Source organism: Culex pipiens, chromosome 2 (genome assembly GCF_016801865.2).
Source record: "Culex pipiens pallens isolate TS chromosome 2, TS_CPP_V2, whole genome shotgun sequence".
Lineage (NCBI taxonomy): Eukaryota > Metazoa > Arthropoda > Insecta > Diptera > Culicidae > Culex > Culex pipiens.
The window spans coordinates 85946258-85965538 of NC_068938.1; the positions used below are offsets into that span (position 1 = coordinate 85946258).

A 19281-nucleotide genomic window follows, 5' to 3' on the forward strand; every position below is an offset into this window, starting at 1 on the left:
GCCCCCATACAGTTTGAGCAGTTTTTAGGGAAAAATCGCGTTTATGATGAAAAATCAAGCATTTTCAGAAAAGTGGGGTATTGCAAAGTGTGGCAATTTCGCTAACGATCATAATGCGTGGTGATTTGTAGTGATTAATTGTGACTGGTATTTTATTTAAACGATTTTTCTAAAAAGATGATCGATATTTTGGATAACTTGAGTTAAATGTTGCAAAAGTTAAAAGTAATGATGAAATGTTATGTAAAAGTGTTTAAACTTTACTTTTCTTCCCCTTTGACCAAAATATTGACCTTAAAAATGCATTTTGGTGATTTTTTTGAATTTTTTGGAAAAATTCGAATAACTGGCAATTTTTTGAGAAAATTATTGTAATTATGTTGTAATATGACTCTAATAGTTTGTTCTATCAATAATACACACATAAGGAGCATTATCAATCAAATGAATCATATTTAAATCAATTTTTCAAAAGATCTTTTTGGTAAATTTGAGAAAAAAACATGAAAAATTAACTCAGCCCCTATGATTTACACATCATTCGATTCGTTTATGCGATTGCCACACTTTACAATAACTTTCATCGTCGTTAAAAAATATTTGAAGGAAATAAAAATCAAAAACTGCAAAAAAAAATAATATTTCCAAGCACGCTGTCATTCCGAACATCGTTGCGTAGTGCTTCTACTCGCCACCAAGATGCGTGCACGTTTCTGTCGAATCTCTCAATAGTGACGGCCGCTATACTTTCGGATATTTTTGGTGCAGAGATAATCTATTGATAGCTTTTCTATCACTCTTTTGCAACACTGTTTCTGATCAATTTGGTGTCTTCTGCAAGGTTTTAGGACTTTTCAAAAATAAATAGGTACATCACGAAAACTTTTTTTCCCAATTTACCAACTTTTTAACTCTAATCGTTGATTTGCCAGTAGGATTTTTTATGTAATAAAAAATGTGTAATTTTACCTTTAAAAATGTTTAATTTTACCACTTTTTGCCTTCCTCACCTTACTGAGGACAGGCTATAAAATCACTCGAAAAATGAACTCTTTAATTCGACCTCGTAGACCCACCTTCACGTACACCTATTGACACAGAATCAAATTCTGAACAAATGTCTGTGCATGTGTATGTCTGTAGTAGAGTGTAACAAAAATGACTTTTTGGCGGGCATTCAGGGGTATGATCCGTTGGGCATACTGAGCCCAAATCCCAAATATGAGCTTGATTGGACGTAACAGGAGCTGGCGCTCCGCCCTTCAATTTTAAATGGGATTTAACCCGTAAAAAAAGATTTTTTCAAAAATGTCAAGTTTTGAGGCATTTTGGCCACCAATGCGTTCCCCAGATCCTTGCGCATCTTTTGGTATATATAACATTGAAGTTTGGAGCATCGTGGAAGTCGGTACAGACCTTCAAAGTTTGGCATTTTTTCGAAAAATCGGCCCCGGCAAAAAAGATATGCGTCGCACCACGCGACGCCCGAGACGCCATTTGATTTTGCTGGAACCGATTTTTCGAAAAAAATGCCAAACTTTGAAGGTCTGTACCGACCTCCAGGATGCTCCAAACTTCAATGTTATATATACCAAAAGATGCGCAAGGATCTGGCCTACACGCCAGTGATGTTTTTGGTAAACGCATTGGTGGCCAAAATGCCTCAAAACTTGTCATTTTTGAAAAAAATCTTTTTTACGGGTTAAATCCCATCTAAAATTGAAGGGCGGAGCGCCAGCTCCTGTTACGTCCAATCAAGCTCATATTTGGGATTTGGGCTCAGTATGCCCAACGGAACAAACCCCTGAATGCCCGCCAAAAAGTCATTTTTGTTACATCCTAGTCTGGAGGTCCTTGCACCGAAAAATATGCAAACGATTATTTCCGGACTGGCTAAACCGATTTGGACAGTTTTTGGTCTCATTCGATCAATCTTGGGGTCCCACAAGACTCTATTTAATATTATGATACGTCAAAAGTTATTCTAAAAAAACGATTTTAGCTAAACTTCAGAAGATTGTAAAAAGGGTGGTTTTTGTAAGAAAACCCGTTATGCTATACATTTTTAGACAGGTTTTTAAAAGACCTTTCCAATGTTGAAGATCTGATAACCCTATCAAAAGTTATAAGTAATTTAGTGTTTTAATTCACTTTTTGTTGAGGCCGGATCTCAGATATTTTGATCAAGTGTTATTTATACACTTTTTAAGGGTGTGTAGTGTATTCACATTATGAATGTGAGGAAGGCCCCAATCACCTAATGGCTGATTAAGTAACGTTTTGGTGTAATGTCATTTTTTTAGTCTAAATGTTAGATAAAATTCTATCATATATGAGGTAATATTACATCTAGAAATGAGTAAATCTTTTATGTCAGAAAAAAAAATAATTTAATAATTTAATTTTTTCTTGCAATTTGTAATTTTACCACTTTTTCTGGTGTAATGGTAAAATTACATCATAAAAGAGGTAATATTCATCCTTCCAAAAATAAACCTTCCAAATTTACACTGTTTTTTACTGTTTACATTTAACGTTTTTAGAACAAGATGTCAACAACTTGCATAGTTGCTGTGTGAGTTTTCATATAAATCTTTCAACTTTTTTTTTTTGCTGTGATATCCAAAAATCAAACTGCTTTTTTCTGCCCACTTAAAAGTTGAAAACATTACAAAAATGTAAGGGAACAATGTTGATCAAAAACATTTTCTGTGAAAGTCTGATTAAAAACTAATACGATATTTATATGAATATTTCTGATCTACTGTAGATCCTAAAAATACTGAAAAGATCAGAAAATTCCCATAATTTAGATTTTATTTTAGGCATTACTGTGTAAACAGCTCTAGAACTTATATAGAGATTTGTATGGACGAACTTAGAAGCAAAATAATTTCTTTAAACGTATTGAATGGATGGTAGAATGTTCATCCAAATAGGAAAATAAAAAATTATATATTATTCATTTATTATTATATATTTTATAAGTAGATAATCAGTCCTCAATTTCGTATTGGTCATACTTCGAGGGCCACATTTGGCCACTTCTTCTAATGGATCATTAGTAAGGTTACTTTTAACGTGCATTTGAAAAAAATCACTGCTATGTGTTTGTTATCTAAGTTAGTTATTTTTTGTAAAATGTATATAAATTAGAGGTTAAGTAAATAAAAGGTTAAAACATTTGCTCAAAATTTATTAGAAATAGGTTTTTAATAAAAATAAAATTTGTGTGAGTCGGAAATGCAGTCTGTTTTCCGATTCAAACTCATTTTCTTTGAGCAAATCATGACACTTTGAGAGTATTACAATAATCCTATTTATCAATGTTTCTCAAGTATAAATAATTATTAAAACTATTCAACCTTTGTTGGAAACTTGTTCTTGAGTTGAGGTACTTTGGAAACTTTTCTGCCAGGGTCGGTATGGTTTCATACCACTACGTTCGTATTTATTTCGTATTTTTCATTTTGCAAAACAAAATCATCCTATCAATGTCACCCCGGTTTGCGGTAGCCAAATAAGCATATTATATCTCCAAATTTTGACCATTAGGTACAAATTATAGTATGGGCGGACAGAATAACTTGAGTAAATTTCATTGATATCATTTAATTTCAAGCAGAGTAGTTACCTTCTGCAAACATTGCAATTTTTTCATCACCTGGAATAAAAAATATCTCTAAGAAAGTTTTTCCTTTCGAACTTCGTTTTTGAAGCTGGAATCCGTCCCCTAACAACAGTACCTTCTTAGGAGGATTTGGATCCAATTCTTGAAAAAAGGCACAACATAATTCCGACCACCAACGGCCCCGGCAGTGGCAAGCACTTTCCGTTGAATATTCATGGATTCCGTGGACCGTAGATGCTGCTTCTGGCAACGGCAGCTTCCAACAGCATACTAATAATGTGGACAGCTGGAGTATTTCTCCGAGTATACATATCCCATCTTGGATCCGTGAATCCTGGTGGCGTGTACGCGAAGTTTGGCCAAAACTATTTCATAATGAATGACGCTCTTCGGTTCCGGGGAATTTTCTTCCGCATCCTTCTTGGACGGATGCTGGTCTGAGTTATAGCCTTGCTATCAACGCCAACACAAGTCTAATTGAAAATGTGCTAGCAAGCATGTTGTGTTTATGTTTGTTGTTGTTACACCGAAATGCACAACTTTGTCGAATCGAATTGGTCTCGTGAGAACCAACACACACAAGCAACACTTACAGCTCATCCCGAATGGTTTTTAGAAACTGGAAAACTTTGCACGCTATTCTGTTGTTATGGCATCGTGCTTGGAAAAGTTTTTCGATAAGGAAAATAGAGTTTTTGTTTTTTAAAGAAAACATTCTCGCCAAGCATTGTGCATTGTAGTTATGTTATGTAAGTTGATTATGTTCAACTATGAGAGCTTTTTTGTAACTCTTCAAGAGTCTTAATTGAATTTTGGTTTTTTAACAAATGATTCTTTATGTACTTTGGAACTCAAGAATTAATATAAATAAAAGTTCTGTTTTCATAACTCAAACTAAATTCAAATCAATGCACAGAAAATCAGAAAGTAAACACAACAAACTAAAGGTCAAGTGGCCCTCAACTTGTTTCCAACCAAAAGATAAACTTTCTTTCATGTAGTTTGCATGGTCGTCCCTCCGAAAAGACCGCCAGCAACGTCTGGTAAGAAGGGCTCGCGCGACAAAAGTCGTGGGGTCTTCCGGGGTTGGAGCTTTTATGTAAGAATAAACTGCTTGTTTATTGCAAACTTTGCGACGCTCCTCGAGCGGCGATGCTGTCATGCTCAGCAGCAGGATGGTGGGAAAAGTTTGCCTCTTGCAGGTCAAGTGTTGCCGGGCAAAATGATGGTGCGTGGTGAATCTTGACGCTAGTACTTTGTTTGGTACTTTGGTTAAGCTTTTTTTGTTTCGTTTTCTTTGAGGAGGGACAAAAAAGCGAAAATAAAATCAAGAGGAATACAAATTTGATTTCTTCAACACTGTAAAGACCGACATATATTGGAGGTTCATTTTTTGAGTCCAGAATTAACAATTAAGTTTTGTTCAAAAGAACCTTTTTGAAATTTTTAGGGGATGTCCGGAATTGGTTCACCGGAATCCGCATTGTATGTCCCATACAAAAAAAATCACTCGATTTCTAAATCGAATGCTATTTTACCAGAAGCATGAACAAGGCATTTTGGTCACATTGGCCACCCGGGACCAGTAAATCAAGAACTTCGTTGTTAGAGGAAAAATAACTAAAAATACCCATTGTGGGCCATGCTCCGGATTTGTTAGTCCCAGGTGGCCAAAGTGACCAAAACGTCTTGTACATGAGCAATTCTCTACGAAATCGGTCTTTTTTCTTCAATTTTAATTTTTGTATTTTTTAATCTTTCTCAGCCGGATTAAAAAATACAAAAAAAATCGAATGACCGAAATCCTAGAGAACTGCTCACATGAGAAGTAACAATCGTCTTTTGAGAGCCAGCAGAAGTTTTTTTTTGGCATGTCAGGTGATGTTTATTTTGTGATTTTACGTCAAATCAGCGTCTCATGGCAACCTTTAGAAAAAATCATTACTTAATGCACCTTAAGGTGATTGATGGCTTCCTCTTATTTAGACTTTATGGGCTTATTAAATAGCCACATCCTCTTTTTTTTAATTCACTACTATAATTTCTCAGACTTATCGGAAGGGTTTTTCGATTATCCATCCAATTATGGGTTATATGATATCACGATATCGGGCATCATTTTCATCAAAATATTCGAGATCCGGCCTCCAAAAAGTGTATAAATAACTTAAGTGTTATTTATACACTTTTTGGAGGCCGGATCTCGAATATTTTGATGAAAATGATGCCCGATATCGTGATATCATATAACCCATAATCTCATAACTTTTGATAATGTTATCAGATCTCCAAATTTATTAGGCTCATTGGGAAGGTCTTTCGATTGCCTATCCAACGACGGGTCGCATGACGAATTCGGACAACGATTTCATCAATATTTCTATGATCCGACCTCAAAACAATGTATATATAACACTTAAGTGCTAATAAATTTTGATATAGTAGTCAGATCTTCAATCTTTTGGACTCATTGGAAAGTAATTTGAAATAGCCTTCTTAAAATCAATAACATGAGTTTCTTTCCTGACTTAAGAGGCAGTATTTGTAGATTCTGCTCGGTTTGTTCTAGAGGTCGTATCGAGGTGCTCCGATTTGGATGAAACTTTCAGGGTTTGTTTGTATATACATGAGATGAACTCATGCCAAATATGAGCCCTCTACGACAAAGGGAAGTGGGGTAAAACGGGCATTGATGTTTGAGGTCCAAAACACATGAAAAATCTTAAAATTGCTCGCATTTCCGTAAAACTTCATCAATTCCAACTCTTTTAGATGCATTCGAAAGGTCTTTTGAAGCCCTTTAAAATGTGCCATAGACATCCAGGATTGGTTTGACTTTTTCTCATAGCTTTTGCAAAAAACTGTTAAAAATGGATTTTTTTAAAACCTTAATAACTTTTGGCAACAGCCTCCAACACCCATACTCCCATAGGTCAAAAGTTAGGGAATTTCATGGACTATAAGCCTTTGGTATTAACTTTTTGGCCAATCGCAGTTTTTCTCATAGTTTTACGATTTTTCTAGAACAAACATTTTATAACGTTAGTTTTTGCCCTGTAGGCCAAGAAGACGGCACTTTTTGGTCTCAATTTTGTCATATTCGGAATCCTCGGACAATTTCACGTAAGTTAGAAGTTTTGGAGTTGTTAATTTGATTGGAAAAATTGCCATTTAGAATTAATTAAAATATTATGGAAATGCGAGCAATTTTAAGATTTTACATGTGTTTTGGACCTCAAACTTCAATGCCCGTTTTACCCCACTTCCTTTTGTCGTAGAGGGCTCATATTTGGCATGAGTTCATCTCATGTATAGACAAACAAACCCTGAAAGTTTCATCCAAATCGGAGCACCTCGATTCGACCTGTTTCACATCGGTGAAAAACTCGCTCTTAAGCCCAATTTTTTTTAGGTATAACTACTAATTAACTGAACATCATAATTCCTATATAGTGTCTTATGGACTAATTTGAAATGTTAGCCTTGATTCTAAAAATTTCAAAATATTTTTTTTTGAAAAGTAAAATTTGACAAATGTTTCATTTTTCTACATTGAATGTTGGACCATTACTTGCTGAGATATTGGCATTAAAAAATGTGAGAATGTTTGGATGAGACTTCAAAAATTTAAATTTTCTTTTATTTGCTGTATTTCAGCAATCAGAAATTTAATCTTCAATGTCTCTTAGGCAATTTTGTTGGAAATTTTCTGAATTTTTGGAATAAAACATTTCAAGGAATGGACAATTATAGAACCTACCGTCATCAGGGGTAACATTGGGTCTGGGGGGTGAAAATGGGTGAAATTGAAAATGCTGAAATTTGTATGAGCCAATCTCACCCCCAGACCCAATGTCACCCCTGATGACAGTATTTTAAAAAAACGAAAAACAGTTTTTTTAGTTAAAATTTATGCTTGGCAAGATATTTTAACATTCTGCGGTTCTAGAGAGCGTCAGTTTGGCTACTGCGCAAAGTGAAGTTCATTTTCCGAGCAGGATTATAGCCTTACCTCAGGTGGGGAAGGCAAAACTGCTAAAATTTCGGTTGTATCAGCTGAATCAGAGCAAACAGATGATACATATTTGTACACAAAAATTATGTATCAATCTTTTTATTTTTGCTGAAATCATGTTTTAATACGTATTATGATATTAATTTCTGAATAACTTCCATATATTCAAAAACTCAGTTAAAACTAAATTTTCAAAATGTTTAGCGATTTTCAACCTTCTACAAAGTTGGCTTTTGCACATTTTGATAAGTAAATGACACATAAAACACATATTTCGACAAGTTTCTTAAACAGTTATTAAAAGTTTCCAATAAATGATAAATCCTTATAAAATAGATAGCTATATCAGAAATTTCTCGATGGAACATTCCACCCTAAGCTTAGACGATTTCCTATAAAACGCTTTTGAATGTAGCGATGACTATTTTCCCCTGACAAGTTTGCTCTTTGACACGGCGTAAGTTATTCGATAAGTTGGAATTTCTCTGGCCAACAAAATTGATTAGTTCAAAAATGTCAAATTGTTGTGAATAAATTTGGCCAATTTTTTTGTGACGTACTTTACAGATAACGCCTTACGCTCTTTTGAATCTACAAATTCTAGTTTGGAACGTTTACATTTCAAAAACATTGCTAGTTTTGGAGTTATTTGTGTCTACTGAGTTTTTTAATCTTTACCGAAGACACCAAATCTTTATCGAATACACTAATGTCAAATATGTTATGTTTATTAAAAAAAAAAATATAATCATTTTTATGTTGACGAACCAATGATAAAAACCATCGAACGAATGATAAAAAATACATTTATCGTATTTTTTTGTTTCAAACTTAAAGTTCGTGGAATAAATAAATTAACTTTTATTGATTGAATTACAAAAAAAAACCTTTTTGAAAGCTTCCTTTTTCCAAAGCACCCAACTCAGCAAACCGAAATCTTGAGAATAAAATCTCCAAAATAATGATGCCATAAGTATCTGCCCTGCAAAGTGATAAAAGTGTAAATTCAGAAGGGATCAAAAAGAAGGCCCCTTCGCCAATATTGCTGGGAACGATGAAAACGTGAAAAGTGAAAACGATATGGCAAAAATTTCTCCAAATCGGCTGCTGCTGCCTGCCCTCTCGTCTGACGGCTTTTCCCGAAGCAAACCTAATTTTCGTTTTCGCAAAAGCTGCCATCGCTGTCTGTTCCTGTCTGTCTGTTCTGCTGGAACCGCTGGAACGCCGTGCAGATGGAAGTGAGCAGATTGCGATATATTACTTATGGAAAAATTGCCTTTTAATGCTGTACTAATGGAAAACTCGCCTGTGTTGTTGGTGCTGCTGCTGCTGATGCTGTTGAAAGAGAAGAGGGTCGATAAAGCTGTTTGGTACTCGGGAGAAAAAGGATGCATAAACAAACATCCTTCTATAATTTAATTAATTTTACGTCCACAATACTGTTTGCTTCACCCCCTGTTGGACCCTTGTTTGTCGGTTTAGTGCCGATGTACCCATCGTCGATCCCTTGCAATAGCCCCAAGTTAGCTTTAAGTCTGGAACATAGCCTTGGCAAAAATTGGGATGGTTTGCGTACGACAATTTTGCTACATTCTTCCAGTAACTGTCACAAAATTTCCGTTCGCAAGTCATCGATTTTTCAGCTTCAAGTTGTGTAAATGTATGATAACACACACACACTGTACAAACACCCTGCAATCAATTTGGCCGCGCAAAACACGCAACATTTTTTTTGCTAACATTTTCTCTGTTTTACTCACGGGGACCACACAACACTACGACATCGTCGCCACAACCCACGAATCACCCAACAACCAACCCACTCCAGGACAGTTGGCGGCCACGGTTTGGCGAAGTAGGTTCGGTCGTCCGGCACGGCTAAAGCCCTCGCTTGGGGACGTCGATCCCACCGGTTCCTACTGTGCGGTACCGGAAGATTGGCTGCAGAAAAAGTTCGGTAGGCTTTATTTTATGTATCTTTTAATTATTTTTGGTTTTGGGTTATTATTTCAGTTTTTGGTTTTGGTTTATGTTTTGGCTGTGGCGTTCTAGAATTAGACTAATTGCATATGTATCAATTAACCTGTGCGTTTGCACAAAAGAGGATTGGCACGGTTCAGGTGCTACTAGCTTTCCGATTGGGATTAACAGCATTGCATAAATAGCGTATTAAACTCCCCACCCTCCCTTGGCACCCAACTCATAACGCACGATTTACCTGCTGCAGTTGAATAGCTCATTACGGTAGATCGAGTTTTAAACAGATGCACTCAATGCAATTGATTGGTAACAGGTGGGAAAAGGTACCTGCGGCAGTCCTTGCGTCACATGAAGCATTATTTCACATTTCTTCAGCGTAGACCAAAAACAGATCCATCGTCCCTCAATCATCATGGACCAAGCACAATGTTTGCGTACCATCTGACGCTCATTATCAAGGATATCGATTTTGTGTTTCGTCCCTCAACTCGTCGCTCAATAAGGTTTGTCTAATTACGCTGCAACGCAGCGGTTTGTATTTGTATCACTGTGGTAAATGAAACCAAACTAATCTCAGTTGGAAGCTGGTGTAGGTTTTAGTAACGTGGCGGGATGCTTTAAAATCAATTAAATTTAGCTGGAGAAATATTCTAACAGTCACACAATTCTGAGTACATTTTTCGTAAGCGAAATAAATCAATTAGGAGAAATGTTAATAAAAAGCAAGAATAAAAAAAGCATTAATGAAATCACTGTTAATTTTTTTTAATAAAATTGTTCAACTGAAATTCAAAGAATTTTTGTTTTCAATATTTCAACTCGTTTTGTCCACTTGCTAAAAATGCAAATTGATTTGATTTGATGTGATAACCAACATGGCAAATGGGACATTTATGCGAATTTAAGCAGGGCATATATTGGCAATTTTTAATTCATAAAATTGGACTTAAATTTTAGAATTGATTTACTGAAAGAAACTTTCAAAAATTTAAGACACTTTTAAATCTTCAGAACATACAAGACAACAACCAAATTGTCACTTTCGATCAGAACTTTTTTTTCAACAACAGCAAAAATATTTTGGGATTCCTACAAAAGTTAATTTTTTTGAAATATTTTTTATCGGTTTGACTTTGATCCAAACAGTAACAAAGTTTAGTTTTTTACACCCAAAGGAAAAATATATCTCAAAATCTGCAACAGTGGATTTGCTGCAGAAAATGTCACATTTTAAAACATTTTTTGCAGCAAGCCCGTAGATCATTTTTGCCCGCGTGTAAACATTTAAGCGATCTGCATTTCTCACCAACACATATAATGCTGGCCCGTCCCCGAGCAACATTCCAGAGAGAACAATATGTTCGCGCTCTGTCCCTCATAATTCATCAAGCGTCCATGGCGCGGTGGTAGCGTGTCGGATCAGCAACCAAGAAGTTGGTGGTTCAATCCTCGTTTTGTAAAGTTTTTTTTTGTGAAATACAACCAAAAAGCCGTCGGTAATGTCGATAATTGTCGGTAACGGGCAAAAATGTCATACCCCTATATCGCAAAAAATGCATGAGGACAGATTTCATGCAGATTCTGATCTAATTTCATGCCGCCATGCATCACAATCATGCGACCGCCGGTTGGGTGTAGATTTAGGGTTCCGAAAACCCATGAAAATCCTTGACAACAACTCAAAAAATGTAAAAACGAAACTATTGGCACTACGCCCCCCGGGGCATGGCCTTCCTCTAACGTGGGATTTCTGCTCCAGCGCCTCTGACGAGACAGGAGAAACCGGGACCGACGTTTTACTTCACCATCCGATAGAAGCTCAGTGGATTAGGCGGGAATCGAACCCGCGTCTCATAGCATCATCGGGATCGGCAGCCGAAGCCGCTACCCCTGCGCCACGAGACCCACCCAAAAAATGTATAGAAGCCTAAAAAAAGTTTTCCATGCTAAATTAGGCCGTAAATACCAAAAAAAAACTGGGTTTTATTTGAAAATAATATTTAAAAAGTATTTTTTTTTTTCAAAAGATTTGATTTTCATTCAGTACTGTGCGTTTTTAACCGATTTAAAATTGTATGTCATAGACATAGATATTAATATTCGGCAAGAAGAAACACAACTTTCTACGTATCGTTTTCGGATGAGCTGTTGTAGTTCATAACATTTAAAAAAACACCGGATTTTGAAATGCAAAATTTTTATTTTAAGGTGGTTTTGAAAAAAAAAATAACTTTGGTCTGCAAAAATATGAACGGCCAATATTGCAGCACAAAACATCGATGTAGATTTTCGTTCTTAAAAAAATACATGGAAATAATGAAAATAAATCTTACCTAATCTAATCTAAACGAACACAAGCGCAACCAGTCTGAGATTTCAAAAAAAGTATCCACGTGCTTTATGAATGGTCCCAAACCACAAAAATACTTTTTTTTTTCGAAATTATGAACCATTGTAACTCTTTCTTCTTTTGCCCATGAAAAAATACGGAACTTGGCTAAATCATGGCAATATGAGGTAAATTTTCATTCAAATTTTGTAGGTAAGAATTTGAAACTATTCAGATCTTTTTCTAAACACCTGAAAAAAAAACCATATCAAATCAAAGAAGGACCATCTTCACGTAAGACAAAACTGTCTCTAGACAGGCTAGGATCTAAAAAGTCACCAAAAACAAATTTTCATCCAAAAGTTTGATCTTAAAAAGGCATTGGACAGACGAACTGTTGAAATTTTAGCTTTGAATGTTTTTACAAAAGGCCTTTTTTTTTGGTCAACCTTGGCTGTGTTTTTCACTAAAATTTCCTATATCTTTTTGTAAATAAGCAGGCAGTAGTTTTTGTACTATCCCAGATTATGTTTCTACGCAATTTTCTACAATTTAAATGACAATGGTATAATAGCAGCAAATGTGGAAAACAACCTAAACATTTGAAAATTTACTGTAAAAATAAGTAAAAACTAGAAAGGCAAAAGATAACGATAGGAGGTGGCAGAAAAATCCAAGTTCTATCAGAAACAAACATAAACTAAACAAGATAAATGAAAAATGTTGCTTAGTTAGTAAGAAAACCTGAAGTCTGCAAAGATGATACATAAATAAAAAATAAACTAAGCAAGATAAATGCAAAATAATATACTTAAAAATTTAACATGAAAAACATACAACAAGAGAAATAGTCTTCGAAACCAAAAGAGCACTTATTGCCATACATTTAAGGAGAAATTCATATATCAAAATGGTGAAATCTGAGTTATTTTTTTATTATTTTTTTAATTATTCATGGATCATATTTAAAACGATACTAGTTCTAGATATCAAACGAATCCATTTTAATAAGATCCTACAACGAGAATGTCTTGGAAAAAGTTGATTTTAGTGGATAAAACAGTCCCAAAAGTTTTGTACGAATCGGACACCATGAGTTGTTATTTTTTATATTGTAAGATTCTAACAATCTATTTTCTATTGGATAATCTAATATAAAAACCTCATCATTTCCGGGCACTCGAACCGATTTCGCTGAAAAGGTTCAACATTCAATTGAACGGTATAGTGATTGGCAGCTCAAGGGAAAAAAAAGTAAAGATTCACCTTCCGGTGCTGTTTCTGCACAGTCATCGTGGAAGAGCTGAATCCTGCTTCTATATATTTGCCAGGTGCTTTCGCTGCTTCTTTCAAGTAACGCATTGTGTTATGTATTTCGAAATATCCTTACTTCAGGCGTGCAGTGTGAACCTTCCCTCCTGAGTAAATAGTTTTAAAGCAGGATCTGTTTGAACTCACAAAAAGCTTCTTTTCCGAGATAATAACAGGTGGTGGTTCAACATGAAACCACTTTTACCTATCGTGTTACGTGCTTCTGGGAAGGCCCCCTTAAACATGTTTCATCTTTCATTGTACTGGAATACCTTTAAACAAGACAAAGACACGTCGGAAAGGACCCGGTTCCGAGAACTCGCTATCCTATAAGTATTTTTTCCCCATTCATTTGTCATTTTGATGTCGAGTTGTGTTACCTCGCGGGTACCACCGCACCAGAAAAAAGAAGGTGCACAAATTCTCAAGACCCCCACAAAAAAGTGTCCCTGCGCTGTTTTGCGCTTTCACGCGCGACTTGAATTAGCTTTTTTATTTGGCGTGATTTGTATTACCTCGGGAAATTCGTGAAGGGAAAAAAAGGCGACAGGTCCTTTCAAGTTGCGCCACGGCGTAGATTTCGAGAGCCTGCATGGGTCCTCAGCATGGTTGGTGTTGTTGAGCCATCTGTTTCCGAGGGACATGGCTGCCTGCCTTGTATGCTCGACGGGGACGTGATTGATAAAACGTAATGAATATTTTATTACCTCCTGGGTCGTTTCCGGCTGATGCTGCTGCCTTTTTTGTGGGATCCGCTTGTAAGTGGCACCTGTTCTGATTTTAGCATACCTTTTCGTACAACCGTACGCGCATAAAACAGTACATCATCTCAACGGACTGTTAACACAGTCGGGGAGGTATATCTTGTAGATAAAATTCATCTTCTAAAAATTTAAGCACATTTTGGGTCCGCAGAGGGAGTTCTAATTTCCCCCCTAATAGATTGCTTGTTCCGGTGCCAAAACACACCTCCATTCGCTGTTGACGTTGTAGTAACGGTATTTGACACGTGGTGTTGTGTGTCTGTTTTAATTTTCCGTTTTCCCCCTGCATAGCCGGAAGTCCTGTGAGGTGGTACAGAACAACCCACCTCCCACCCCTAAACAAAGACTGCAAATGGACCGATGAGGGAACAACATCTCAGCAGGGAGCCAAGCGGAACGTTTTCACTGGAAGGTTCTGGTGTGGCATATATGGCTTTCATGGCTTTATCAAAGAAAGAGAATGTTGGGGTTCTATTGGATGTCTTTAAAAACGAATGACTGCTCCAAAATGGTACCTAAGGTGAATTTATTTCAGTTTTACTCTAAAAAGTTTTAACAACTTTAAACCAAAACAAAAGTCTTTTCTAGTTGAAATTATTGGAATTTCAATCATGTTTTATCAAACTTCGCATTTCTTTCAAAAATATTGAAAAACTATTAGATCTTTGTTAAATTGTGTTTGTTATTAAGAAATTATTAGAAATTACGAGTTGTGGATCTTGTATTTACCTATAGTCACAACCCCTGACGTTGCATTAAAATGTGAATATTCGGGGTTTATATGGAAGGTCTCAATTTTGCATCAATTGTCTCATAAATATACAGTAGTGTGTCTCAAAAAAGGCGATGTTGAGGAAACCTTCGGGCTCATCCGGATTGTTTTCATACAAAGAAAAATTCAAAAAAATCGTTTAGAAATCGATTTACTGAAAAAAATGTCCGTTTTCATGTGGGTAATTCTCCGCCAACTCACACAGCAGTTGCCCCGACCCCTCTTCGATTTGCGTGAAACTTTGTCCTAAGGGGTAACTTTTGTCCCTGATCACGAATCCGAGGTCCGTTTTTTGATATCTCGTTACGGAGGGGTGGTACGACCCCTTTCATTTTTGAACATGCGAAAAAAGAGGTGTTTTTCAATAATTTGCAGCCTGAAACGGTGATGAGATAGAAATTTGGTGTCAAAGAAACTTTTATGTAAAATTAGACGTCTGATTTGATAGCGTACTCCCAATTCCGAAAAAAACGTATTTTTCATCGAAAAAAAAACACTAAAAAAGTTTTAAAAATTCTCCCATTATCCGTTGCCCGACTTAAAAAAAAATGTTACATGTCATTTTATGGGAAATTTAATGTACTTTTTGAATCTACATTGACCCAGAAGGGTCATTTTTTCATTAAGAACAAAAATTTTCATTTTAAAATGTCGTGTTTTTTCTAACTTTTCAAGGTTATTTTTAAGAGTGTAACAATGTTCTAAAAAGTTGTAGAGCAGACAATTACAAAAATTTTGATATATAGATATAAGGGGTTTGCTTATAAACATTACCAGTTATCGAGATTTTACGAAAAAAAAGTTTTGAAAAAGTTACTTTTTCGGTTTCTGTTTGTTTCGTCGTCCGTGCCTGTCGCGGGTGACCATGAACGGCCATGATCAACGACGACCAACATTTTCAAAACTTTTTTTCGAAAAATTGCAATTTGTAAATTTTTGTAATTGTTTGCTCTACAACTTTGTTGAACATTGTTACACTCTAAAAAAATATCCCTGCAAAGTTAGAAAAAAAAAACGAAATTTGAAAATGATTTTTTTGTTCTAAATGATAAAATGACTCTTCTGGGTCAATGTAGATTCGAAAATTGCATTAAATTTCCCATAAAATGACATGTTCCAAATTTTTTTACAGTCAAGTAACGGAAAATGGGAGAATTTTTAAAACTGTTTTAGTGTTTTTTCGATGAAAATTACGTTTTTTCGGATTTCTGAGTACGCCATCAAATCGGGCGTCTAATTTTACATAAAAGTCTCTTTGACACCAAATTTATATCTCATCAGGACAGCTTTTCCCGATTTCGTGTGAGTTGGTAGAGAATTACCCATATAAAATATCATATTTTGTTCTAAAACCATGAGAAATATGTTCAATTTGCCCCGTATTTCACTTTAAATCATAGTTAGTAGTACTACCAATAATATTCTGTATTCATATTGACTCAGAAAATCAAAGTTTTTGTCACTTGAGATATAGCCATTTTAGCAAAATATTTTTTTAATGTGCTTTAAATTGCTTTAATGTGCGTCCAAGACAGCTCAAATCGGTTTAAATGGCGCTGAGTTATGATTATTTTTTTAAATATAGTTATTGCGAAAATCGACTGAAATTGCCATTTTTTTGGAAATGGCCAAACAAAAAATAGGGTCTAATTATTTTGGCCAAGGAACCTTCACACCAATTGCGGGTTGGATCGGACCCCTTTAGCCCAAATAATTAGTCCCATATTTTTCTGTTTGGCGATTATCAATCAAATCAAACCATCCACATTAATGACCCCCGGGTCTTTTGAGGTCCGCCAGAGATTCCACCGGAGTAGGCAAACCAGGCAGGCAAAGTGTGTTGTTTGTACTTATGGCATGGAGACGACTCCTACACCTGGAATGATTTAACGGTCTAACAACAACCAAGGCCGGGACCGACATTTTACTTCCTCATCCGATGGAAGGTTGGAGCAGATGGGAATCGAACCCAGAATCATCTGCTTACAAAGCGGACAGCGTAACCATTCGGCCACGCACTTCCACTTTGGCGATTATAGTTATCCCAAAAAGGGTGGTCCAAAAAATTGCGTTTTTCGTCAATTGGGTACTAAAATGAAGCTTAGATTGCTGATATAAATTTTTACAGCGATAAAGCTTATTTTTCTGAGTACATCGACCCTTTTTACGACCACAAAGAGTTTAAAATGGATTTTAAATCAATTTTGAAAAAATAACCTCGCGGTCCTTCTTGACAGAAAAGTTCCTACTTGACAGCTCGTTCCAAGGGGACCATAGTTGATCCATTGAAAAAATGTTGTCCCGTCAAAAAAAATTTTGCATTAAAATGAAAAAAAGTGATCAGAAATGGTTTTGTATTGTGTTTTTTACCGTTGTACATAAAAAATAAACGAAGGGCTTTAGTACCCAATTTTCGCCAAATCCACATTTAAAAAAATATATCTCCGGAACGGCTGAACCAATTTTGGAGCGCCCCATTTCAAAAGAAAGGTTGTTAGTTGGGCTTTTGAGGAACAATATGTTAAGGTTAAAAAAACTAGCTGAATATTTGAAAAGGTCCTATGAAAATGTCATTTGCCGATAACGTTTCGGAGATATGATTTTTTTGCATAAACACTGGGTTTTTTGACGCGCCGCGCGCAGTAACGAGAAAATGACTAAAACGGGAATAAATCTACTTTTTTCATATAAACTGCGGTAAATTGAACTTTTTTTTCAATTTAATGAAAACTACCTCTTGATGTATTTTGAACACTCCTCCATCAAGCTCAATTTGATGCCTTACCATTTGCTCGTATTTAATACAGTTTTTCATGTTTTGCATAAAAAAAAACTTCCTATCAACTATCTCAACCTACGACTGTCAATGTTATTCCACTTCACGGTATTTACTTTTTTTAAATTAAATATGTCATTATTGAACTTTCTTATAATAATTACATTTCATTTACATTCTGATTGGTATGGCTACATGCTCTCCATCTTTGTTATATTTTTCGTTTTCTTATTAACTGTTCACATTCATTTATTTACTTCAAATTGTTTTACATTTTTGCATTGAATCGAATACATTTGGGTAAAAAAGAAAAAAAATATTTTGACAACTAATCCTAACTTAGAACTAAAAAAGCAAATTCATTGAAATGTTCAAAATCATTAGAACGAGTAAACTACGAACTGTATTTTAAGATAAATCCTCCAAGCGTTCTTACTTGTTCCGCACGAGTTTTGCTACCACGCAGTGTTGTTGTCATCTCGATGAAAAAGTTCAGAAGTTCTTGTGGTGAAAACAGGTCACTGCTGCCTTCATCCGTTGATGCTGGTTGGTTTTCCCTCGGTTGCTGACTGAAGCCTGGAGGTGTTGTATTCTCTGCAACTTTTTGCCGCTGATTCAACGGCAATGGCTGCAGATTTGGAACCACTCGAACAGATCCCGCTCCAGGTGACGCCAAAGCAGGAAAATCCACGTCCGTGAAAGTTGGTGGTGTTTTGCGGCGATTTGGTTGGTGCCTCGTCGCAGCTTCGATTCTTGGTCGAATGGTCGCCGCCGCAATTGAAGCATTTCGCTTCGATGTTCTCGTTGATTGTGTTGCAAGCTTTAGTTTTGTGCTCACCTCCGCAGGTTGCACAACGACTCTTGATGAAACAGTTCCTTCCACCATGCCCAAACTGCAAACAGTTCGAACATTGTGTCACGTCACGGTGCACTGGACGATAACGTTCCCAAGTCACGATGATGTTGAAAATTGCCCGAACTGCTTTCAGCTCAGACGGCGTTATCGATCCTTTCTCGAGATGAACCAGGTACAGTTGATCACGATACTTGATGTCCTTGTTGTGTCTCGTCATCTTGAAGACTTCGATCACGTTCAACTTAAGAGTTTTGAGCTCCTCTTTCAGCACACTCACATCCATGTCGTACAGGCCTCGGAGGACCTGCTTCATGGGGCGTTTACCTGGATCGTCATGGCTGTAGTATTCAATCTTTGTGTTGTTGAGGAAATCCGGATCGTAGTTGTAATCCTTTCTGGTAGGTAGCAGAATTTTGAGTCCATCAGCACACAAGCGAATGGATGCTCGTAAAGCACCAGATTTGATAAACCCGGTCAGCCACTTTCGCACCGAATCCGATGACGATGTTTTCACAAAAATTAGTGGCAACTTTTCCCGTCGTTCAAATTCTTCCTTCTCGCTCACGTCCACAGGGAGGATAGCGAACTGGTGTCCAGACGAATTTTGAGCATCCTTGCTCAAACTGCCTGGCTTGGCAGGTAGCGCTTCGGCATTCTTTAGCTTCTTCAAATCTGCCGATCCTGCTGGTGAGGATCGCCTCTTTTTCTTGCCGTGAGGCATTTTTTGCACTTTTTAGCACTTTCTTGGTTTGTGAGGGACGCACGTCTGACTCGCTTCTCTGCTGATCGCAGACTCCACGGAATTTACTGATTTCCTAAATAACTGTTTTTCTTTCTCATAAAATTT

General features: G+C 36.3%; 1 protein-coding gene across 2 annotated transcripts in view; it reads left to right on the forward strand.

The window, feature by feature from the left end:
* The window catches only part of LOC120419796 (transmembrane protein 65), a 74468-nt gene that overhangs the window by 3738 nt on the left and 51449 nt on the right, over window positions 1-19281 (forward strand). The window contains exon 2 of one of the 2 annotated variants that reach the window (XM_039582632.1): window positions 9475-9603. The exons of the other annotated variant lie outside the window; for it this stretch is intronic. Coding sequence (XP_039438566.1) covers window positions 9475-9603 — 129 coding nt within the window. The remainder of the gene's footprint in view (window positions 1-9474; window positions 9604-19281) is intronic. 2 annotated transcript variants of the gene reach the window in all.